Raw genomic sequence first — 10,642 nt, forward strand, 5'->3', positions numbered from 1 at the left:
ACCCATCCAGTACAAACACACACCCCCCCAGCAAAGACCCCTCAGTACAGACTGACCCCCTAACATTCCTAAATCACTTCCAGTACAGAACCCTCAGTACAGACACCCTTCCCCCAAGTACAAATACCCCTTCCCCATGTACAGACCCCTCAGTACAGACACCCCCTCTCTCTGCTCATTACAGATCCCTCAGAAACTTTACCCCCTGGGTACAGAATGCTAAGAACAGTCACCCCCCACACTCATTCGCTGGATTATATACATCCATTGAGTCAATGACCCCCATTCCCCTTCGGAACAGACCTTATTATCTTTTCCCTTCCCCTCATGGGTAAAGAATACTCACCCCAATTATTACCACCTTCCACATCATCAACCCCCAGGTGCTGCTGCAATTATACCCTATCCCCAGATGCTAACCCTATAATTGTTATTCCCCCTATACTGAATATCACCCCCAATTATTACTCTCCCCCTCCAGGTATAAAATACCTGTTATTTGCCCCGCATGCTGACTACTGCGCCTGTGAAGAACTTTGTCCTCCTACTCCCATTTATACTCTGCATTCCAAGTACAAAATACTTAACCTTTTGTATTACATGTTTATCTTGTTTTTTTATGTGTTTTGCTTTTAAAGGATACTGAAAATTGTATTGTTGCTGTTTTATTAGTGAAGAACAACACATTTACTGATAAAATGTTAACTTAATTAGTCACTTCATTAGTCCTTTCGGAGCTGCCGTATGCTTTTAATACCAATGTACATTTGTCATTATTTTGTTTGTATTTAAGGCTTCAGATTCTCAAGGATCACTTCACGTACTCACTATATGCAAATGTGTGCCGTTCACTTTTTGAAAAGGACAAGCTTCTTTTTTCCCTCTGTTTAACAGTAAATCTTCTAAAGCATGAAAAACTGGTAAGATTTGTTAGTAAATCTTAGTGAACCTATAGTAAAAAAACATTTGGCTTTTATAAATCTTTATATATTCAGAGCAAAATGTTGATTGCGCGCCAAACAATAACTCTGTCACTTACCATAAATGCTGCTGACAGAGATAAAGTCCAAAACATCCATGTTGGAACTTGTCCACTTCTCCCTGTGTCCAAGCAATCACTATAATGAATTGTGTGTACTTCACAGTAGAGAAGTGTATAGTCTTAGGTTAAGTGGTCTAGCCCATGATATATATATATACATATACATACTGTATATACCCTCTTCTTAAAGCAATGTCATCATTCTAGGTTGATGAAGAAGAATGGATGTTTTTACTAACTGGGGGCATAGGGCTGGACAATCCACACTCCAATCCATGCACCTGGCTGCCCCCAAAGTCCTGGGATGAAATATGCCGATTGGATTCTCTACTAAGATTTAAAGGCATTCGCAAGGATTTTATGAGGCTTAAAGATGGTTGGAAAGCTGTGTATGATAGTTTGGTAAGTGAACACATTTTGATTAGAATACATTTGTAGTACACACTACAGCATTGCTGAGAAGCAATAATTTGAAAAATATCATTGCAAAGGTGAGTTCTCTTCCTGAGGTGCTTTAGTTAAATATTTACATAATTCATTCTTTAGAAGGTGATAACCTGTCCGTCACCAATAGGGATATTGTTTTTTAGTGATTTTTTTTAACAGAGATTTTAGCAAGTTTGGATTTCTGTGTGTGAAATGAAAGGCACTTATTAGGGTCAGAAGTTCTCATTATTGCCCCAATACTAGTTCAATCAATACAAGCCATGTTCAAATCAGTCTTGTAAAGACCAGTTGATATATGGCTACCCTAAAAAAAAAAATTCAAGTATACTGTTGTACTGTTAGAAGTCCCATTTTCTAAAAAGGTCCCAACTGAAGATAAAGTTGTTTTTTAACTTTCTCATCAGAAAAACATTCAGATAGTTCATATGGTGATGATCAGAGTTTTGTAGCTAAATTTAAAAAAGGGATGGAAAATCTTTCTTAAAATGAAAGAAAACAAGCTTTATTCAGCTTTCAGGAAAAAAGTCTTAGAGTCAGCTTAGTTCTAAATGTCTAAATACAGTGCATCCAGAAAGTATTCACAACGCTTAACTTTTATTTTTAATAAATTGCAAAGATTTCAAAACAAACTTCTTTCATGTTGTCATTATGGGGTATTATTTGTATAATGTTGACAAAAATGAATTTAATTCATTGTGGAATAAGGCTGTAACATAACAAAATGTGGCAAAAGTTAAGCGCTGTGAATACTTTCTGGATGCACTGTATTTCCAAGTCCAGTTTTGAATCCTAAGGACTGGTTAACCATAAGGGGACATTGGCTGCACAAATAAAGTAGTTTTTCCATCAGTTTAGGAAGTAAATCTTTTCAAAAGAGATGACCACAGATTTACCACGTGAGTAAAGGCAAAAACAATAATATCATTACACAAAGGACTGAATGATTTTCTTGCAACTAATAACATACAAAGTTGTAATACCTAAAGGCTAATGTAAAGACATTAGCCGCATTCCGGTGACATCACTTTCCTCAACAAACTTTATTCAGCCAGACAATACATTTTGCAAATCCCCACCTTAAGACCACCCCTCTAATGTGTTTCATCCTTACAATCTTCATCATAGAGTTAGGGGTGGGCCAGGGGAAATCTTCTCAATACCCCCCTCCCCCCTGATTTTGAAAAGAAGAAAAAAAATCAGACCAATCGATTACTGTTCTATTTAATCACTTCAATAACAGGCACTTTTACCCCTTTCCTGCCCAGGCCAATTTTCAGCTTTCAGCACTGTCACTCTTTGAATGACAATTGCACGGTCATGCAAAGCTGTACCCAAACAAAATTTTTATAATTTTTTTCACACATATAGAGCTTTCTTTTGGTGGTATTTAATTACCACTAGGTTTTTAATTTTTGCTAAATAAACAAAAAAAGACTGAACATTTTGAAAAGCAGCGCGTATTTATTCGGTTCTGTTATACAATTTTGCAAATAATTAATTGTTCTTCATAAATTTAGGCCAAACTGTATTCTGCTACACTTTGCTGAAAATAACCTAAATTGGTGTTTATTATTTCGTCAGTAGGAAAGTTAGAGTCCACAAACTATGGTATATATCTGAAAATCAGATCAGTCTTGATATACTGACGTACTGATACTGATCTAATTTCTTGAGGCCCAAAAATGTCAGGATAATACAAATATCCCCCAAATTGCCCTTTTTTTTGGAAAGTAGACAGTCTAAGGTATTCAGTAAGAGGCATGGTGAGTTTTTTTAAAGTTGTAATTTTTTGTCATCTTTTTTTTTTTTTAATTTAAAACAAAAATAAGACAATTCACTGGATTTTTTTTTTACAAACTGTCACTAGTGGATGACATCTTTTTTTTTCTTTTTTCTTTTTACAATTTTTTTTAACTCATTGTGCCTAGGAGAATATAATGTTACCATAGTAACATTGTACTACTCTGGGGAAGTGATGAAAATTTCTTTTTTTTACACATTATTCCACTGCTATAAGCAAGCATTTTACTGAATGAAATTGACTCATTCAGTTTGTCTTGTTGTGATTAGCCACAGCTAATCACATGGTACAGATGGGCTGTGATTGGCCCTGTCTGTACCATGTGACCACTGTGACCAGTCACAGCTAACAACACAATGAATAGCATGAATCAAAGCCATTCATTGTTTACAATTGTCATGTGATCTGCTGTGATTGGTCACAGCAATCACATGGTACTGGCAGCAGGTCGGTACATTGATCAGTCATCTGCTGTGTCTGGTGGATCACACCCGCAACACAGCCCCACGTGAGGCTCATTTTGGGAGCATGTCATATGACGTCCACCCGGAACTACAAAAGACCTATAGCAATTTGACGGTCAGATGGGACTTTTGTCATTCCGGGTGGACACCATGTGGCGTCCTCCCAAAATGAGAAGAGAAAAATGAATATAAATAAATTGTTTCTAAACATAGACCTGTGGACTATAAGGGGAAAGAATAGAAAAAAATAGGAGGGTGGAGGGGAAGAGAAAGGGAAAGGTAGGTAAGGGGAGAATGTTAAGGTAAAAAGGGAAAAGAGAGATGCACAATTCAAAGTAGCGAGTCATACCCCATTGAAAATTAATTCCCTTAGGAATATGAATATTAGTTTTAATTATCTAGAATACCACTCATCTACTTAAAAGAGAGAAACAATGACTTCCTTCAACTGGACACTCAACTCTTTCTATAATTTGGATCCATGTTGTTCCACAAAATGTCTTGCTACATTGATACATATGTGGGTCCTAGTGTTCTAGTCCTGGTCGCACAATCATCTTGTCGACCTGCCAACATATTGTTTTTTTTTTACAAATCCCCCATGAAATGACATATCTTATTTGGCAGTTTACCAGCTGCTTAATCTGACATACACTATATTGCCCAAAGTATTGGGACAACTGCCTACATGCACATGAACTTTAATGGCATCCCAGTCTTAGTCTGTAGGATTCAATATTGAGTTGTCCACCCTTTGCAGTTATAACAGCTTCAACTCTTCTGGGAAGGCTGTCTACAAGGCTTAGGAATGTGTCTATGGTAATGTTTGACCATTCTTCCAGAAGCGCATTTGTAATGTCAGGCACTGGTGTTGGACGAGAAGGCCTGGCTCACAGTCTCCGCTCTAATTCATCCCAAAGGTGTTCAATCACGTTGAGATCAGGACTCTGTGCAGGCCAGTCAAGTTCCTGCACTCCAAACTCGCTCATCCATGTCTGTATGGACCTTACTTTGTGCACTACTGCATAGTAATGTTGGAACAGGAAGGGGACATCCCCAAACTGTTCCCACAAAGTTGGGAGTATGAAATTGTCCAAAACATCTTGGTATGCTGATGCCTGAAGAGTTCCCTTCACTGGAACTAAGGGGCCAAGCCCAACCCTTGAAAAACAACCCCATACCTTAATCTCCCCTCGGCCAAGCTTTACACTTGGCACAATGCAGTCAGGCAAGTACCGTTCACCTGGCAACTGCCAAACTCAGACACGTCCATTGGATTGCTAGACACAGAAGCGTGATTTGTCACTCCAGAGAACACGTCTCCACTGCTCTAGAGTCCAATGACGGTGTACTTTACACCACTGCATCCAACACTTTGCATTGCACTTGGTGATGTAAGGCTTGGATGCTGCTGCTCGGCCATGGAAACCCATTCCAGGAAGCTCTCTACACACACACACACTGTTGTGCTAATCTGAAAGCCACATGAAGTTTGGAGGTATTTAGCTATTGATTCTGCGACAGCGGCGACTTCTACGCAGTGTGCACTTCAGCATCCGCTCACGTGGCCTATGTCTGAGTTGCTGTTGTTCCCAGCTGCTTCCACTTTGTTATAATACCACTAACAGTTGACAGTGGAATATTTAGTAGCAAGGAAATTTCACAGATAGACTTATTGCACGGATGGCAACCTATCACGGTACCACACTTGAATTCACTGACCTCCTGAGAGTCTCATTCTTTCACAAATATTTGTAGAAGCAGTCTGCATGCCTAGGTGCTTGAATTTATATACCTGTGACCATGGAGGTGATTGGAACAGCTGAATCCAGTGATTTGAGAGGTGTCTCAATACTTTTGGCAATATAGTGTATACCAGTGGTGGGCAACCTTTTTTTTCAACTGAGCCAAATCTCGCCAAAACCACGATTGAAATTTATTTTGAGAGCCACATTTTTAAAACTGAAAATACATCCCCCATATAGTAATTCATCCCCCATAGTAATTCATCCCCCATATAGTAATTCGTCCCCCCTATAGTAATTCATCCCCCATATAGTAATTCATCCCCCATAGTAATTCATCCCCCATATAGTAATTCATCCCCCATAGTAATTCATCCCCCATAGTAATTCATCCCCCATAGTAATTCATCCCCCATAGTAATTCGTCCCCCCTATAGTAATTCATTCCCCATATTGTGTCAATTCACTTACCTTTGCTCCGCGCGTTCCTCTCGCCGTGTTCCCGCGCCGTTCCGGTCTTCAGGGCGGACTGTGAGAGGAGAGGAGTTCGTCACGCTGCCCCGCCTACATCCTGGCTGCCCCGCCTACATCCTGACAGCCAATGTTTGCCACGCTCCGCGGGCCGAATTAAAAGGTCCGCCGGGCCGTAGTTTGCCCATTGCTGGGCTAGCTGCAGAGTCCTGACTTTTGGGGCGGCCGCCCGAGAGGAGGGAGGGGAGCGGGCGCCCGGCACACAGAAGAGCCGCATTAAAGAGTGTAAAGAGCCGCATGTGGCTCGCGAGCCGCGGCTTGCCGACCACTGTTGTATACCATTAGTGTATGATTGAATTGTGTGTGGATCACACAGAAAACAACTGGAGCAATGGGATGTGCCACATCTAAACATACAAAGTTAGAATACCTAAAGGTTTATAGAGTAAGTTTAGATGTAGAAATTTGATCTAGCAGCCTTTGGGGAAAAGAATTAGCCACACCAATTCACCTACAAAATAGCTTACATTTCATATCTCTGCTAGTCACACTTTAATTCGGGGGTAAGAAACTCGGCATAGGTCACAAAAGTTTTATAAGTTTCAAAACTTCGGTCTGATTATGCCAGTATTTCTGTGCTCAAAGCAGTAAATTTTTTTGCATGGAAATATATTTTTTTTATTCTAGGCCTGTAATTTTTAGGAATAACTCACTGAAATCTGTCCGAACAATAGTCTAATAAACATCCCGGGTATGTTAAAATTTGAAACACGAAATCATTAATTATAATTTAATAAATAATCATAAAAAAATAATAATATAATAATAATAATACATTTAATTCAATAATATAATCAAACCAAAAACACTGAAATCTGAAATATAGCGCTAAGTTCGCACATCACTGAGCAAAGTCGCAAAATCGTTTTCAGTTTCTGATGACGAATTTCCCCACGAATCATTATCACTCAATTCTGCAAATAGTTCTAATTTACTATCGCTGTTCTCTAGCTGGTCTAAAACTGCTTTTGACCTAAAGGAATGCTTTTTAGACGCCATGGACATTTCTCAGTTTCCAGGCAGAAAGAACAGTAAAAATGCAGGCAGGGCACAGGACAAAGCACTAGGGACAAAATGTATGTGAAATGGTTTGATACAGTAATGTTTTACTATGTGATTTTAGTGTATTTGGTGAATGTCACTTTTTCACATTTTTAAATTTCCCGCCATTCCATCCCCGTATGTCCTGACGTCGCAGGGAACGGAACCCGGAAGAGAGATGCCGGCATCGGCCGGAGGACATTGCCGGGGACACTGCAGGAGGGACATCGCGGGAGCACAGGACAAGGTAAGTGAAGGAGAGATCCCGGAGCAGCGCTGCAAGGTATTCCCGAGTGTAGCTCGGGGTTACCGCTTGTGGTGTTGAAACTTTACCCCAAGCTACACTCAGGAATACCTCCAGGGAGGTTTAGGAAACGAGCTAATGCTGCCAATATCAAAATTTGGCCGATTCAGCAGGGACCGGCTGAATTTTGATCGATCTCTGGCGATTCCTGCTGGAGAGATGTCGATCTAACGACCTACTTCTCTCGAACAGGAATGTTGGTATATTTTCCTTTGATCAGTGCATGCAGCCAATTGGCTGTGGCACTGCTCAGTGTATTCTGACAGTGGAGGAGTTCCTGCTGTCAGAATACAATAGCACAGCAGGAGGATTCCTCAATGTACCTCATATGTGTGAATGGGAGAATCCATTTGCTTTTTTTGATCAGCTGGCTGGCTCATCAAAAAAACTGATCCATCTATGGTCCTTAAGTCTTTCCACAAAACTTCATAAAATCAATATGCATTTGGAAAATATTTCAAGTTTTAGAATAGATGAGTTAGAGCTGATTCACAGATGTGTGGTGCAGATTGAAGCTCAGGGTTTCACAGCTAATTGATAGCGTAGTTGTTCACAGTTTCACGTCAGGTTTACATCAGGTTAAGGACAGGATTAGCTCAGGATCTTATCCTGTTCACACATATGCAGTTTAGAAACAGCTCCCATAGAAGTCAATAGCCTGAACCTGAACCCGATCACACTGCTCAGAAATCATACACGACTCCTTTTAAAACCGCACTGAATCTGTACCGCCAGTGCACTGGACATATGTGAACAGGCACCATAGAAAGCAATGTTTTTTCACATATTCAAACCGTATCCAGTTCGCATATATATGTGAATGGGCGCTTATTCTGTAACTGTATCTGTGTCCACCAATCATATTAACTATAAACACCTAGATATGACAGGTATGAGAGAGATTTAACCACTTCAATACTGGGCACTTTCACTTCCTTCCTGCCCAGGCCAATTTTCAGCTTTCAGTGCTGTCGCACTTGACTGACAGTTGTGCGGCCATGCAACACTACCCATATGAATTTTTTAGCATTTTTTTGAGACAGAGCTTTCTTTTGGTGGTATTTATTCAGCACTGATGGGCACTGATGAGAACTGATATACTTCACTGATAGGCACTGATTGGCACTGATGGGGCTGCACTGATTATCAGGGCACTGATGATCAATGCCCTGATTATCAGTGTAAACCATGTACTGACAGTCTTGTCAGTTATTCTTTTACTCACACAGACACAGCATGTGAGGAAAGGACTGCCAATAACTGACAAATCTGTTTACCATATGATCAGTTGTGTTTGGACACAGCTGATCACATGGTAAAGGGCCACTTTGATTGGCCCTTTACCCGATCTGTGATCAGCGGTGTCCAAAGGACACAGTGGTCACAGAGCACACCTGATGTGCACAGCAGAGACGCGTAGGGGGCAGGGTTCTGGGAGGACATCCATGGACACCTTCCCAGAACAAGACGACCATGCTGAAACCATCTTTTGGCTATAGAAGAGTCGGCGAGCAGTTAAACACCAGAAAACCACATATACATCAGAAAATAGTATTTAATGTAAATAAAATACATGAGTAATTGAATGAAAGATGTTTAAGAATTACAGTAGACATCAGTCTTGTACAATATACAATACTTTTCAAATGATGGAAATAAAAAAACTAGTCTAGTTTTTCTTTATGAAAATATAGTTTATGTTATTATTTATTAAAGTTTAATATGGATACAGTGTGTCTTATTCCTACTTGTATGTTCTTGATATTAGGTTTCAATGTGTCTCTTTAAAAATTGGTATGGGTGCAATCTACCTCTGACTCATTGTATTGCCTCAATAATGGTTTAAGACCAACACCCATAGGAGTTCTGTGTAGAAAAGTTACTGCTTGCTTTATTGTGACTGAACTACATGTCCAAAGATGTCTAAACTTATCAGCAAGAAATTGAAAAAGAAATATCAGCATCATCACTTCTCACAAACATAGCTTAATATAAAGATGCTTACAGAGCCTTGACAAGATTGCAAGTCATCTACCAGATCCACTTTTTAACTTTGAGATGATGTTGTCAGATGAGCAGAAAATAGACAACAGTAGCACTGTCACTGACAGAAGAGAAATACATATCATTTCAAGAAGCCGTTTGGCTATATCAGCATCTGATAAACATTGGGGATGATGTGCTTGGCTCAATTGCTATTCTTGAAGATAAGCACTAGGAGAAAAAAGTAAATTAACATGATAAACACTTTATGTTGAAGCACTGCTTTTGAGAGAAGAGCAGTACTGACGTACAGTGTGGCTGCAGGTAATGACTACAGGCACAGTGAAAAAACTAGAGTGTAACAAAAAGATATAATGAAGTGTGAACTAATCCATATACAGTATATAACCTAATATTATAGAACCAATTATCCTATGCATACGGCTGTTTCATGCTTTTATGCTTGCTGAGCAACTGCTGCCAACTTGGTACTCCATGAGGAGAGTCTATTATTGGTTCTAATATAAATCTGTGGGGTCATTGTTTTCTCTGAGTCTATCCAAGTTTTCATCCTGTGTTGGGCCCTGCTATGAACATTGAGCCTCATTAATGTTATGGCCATCTACATAAACTAATAGAGAGGCATTGGAGTTGGCAGGAAGTGAACTATTTCTATACTTTCCCAGCAGCTCACTCAAAAGTTCCCAAATAAACATCCTGGGTTTCACGGCCTCTGTGAATAAATCTGTAGGAATTGCAATACCCACAAAACATGTCAAGGAATATTCTAGATCCCTTTTAACAGTTTCAGCATAAGATTAGGATTGACACTAATGGGGGGTTTAGAAGCCTTGAATTTGAGTAGAATGATGTAAAATACTTGTTACACAGTTTCATCATTAAGGAGGACTCTGATATATTGGAGCAATTTTTATTCTGTGTATTTGACTGTATGTGAAATATGTAAATTAAAAAAATCATGTTTTTTTCTATTGTAGGGTACTTCAAAAGGCCATTGACCATGATTTAGGACCAGGGTTGGCAACCCGTCAATCGAGATCTACTCGTCGATCGCAACCAGATGACGGGTAGATCTCATCTCTGCATTGCCGACCATGAGCTAAACTGTTCTTCCCCAGTGGTGTACTAATGAGGTGCAGCCAGAGTGAGAGCTGGGCAGAGCAGGGGAGAAGTCTGGAGCAGGGAAGGAGAATGCTGGGTGGGAGGAGCAGGGTTCCAGGTGAAGTAGAGAAGCAGAGAGCCAGGAGGAGCAGGAGAAGAGAT

At 39.9% G+C, this 10,642-nt stretch overlaps 1 protein-coding gene across 1 annotated transcript in view; it reads left to right on the plus strand.

Moving 5' to 3' along the window:
- The window catches only part of DNAH7 (dynein axonemal heavy chain 7), a 519,305-nt gene that overhangs the window by 402,101 nt on the left and 106,562 nt on the right, over window positions 1–10,642 (plus strand). The window contains exons 54-55 of the mRNA XM_089689972.1: window positions 794–920; window positions 1,250–1,444. Of these exons, the coding sequence (XP_089546098.1) occupies window positions 794–920; window positions 1,250–1,444 (322 nt within the window). The remainder of the gene's footprint in view (window positions 1–793; window positions 921–1,249; window positions 1,445–10,642) is intronic.

The sequence above is a fragment of the Staurois parvus genome, unplaced genomic scaffold, assembly GCF_062004578.1.
Source record: "Staurois parvus isolate SC_StPar_1 unplaced genomic scaffold, SC_StPar_1.0 ptg000506l, whole genome shotgun sequence".
Taxonomy (NCBI): Eukaryota; Metazoa; Chordata; class Amphibia; order Anura; family Ranidae; genus Staurois; species Staurois parvus.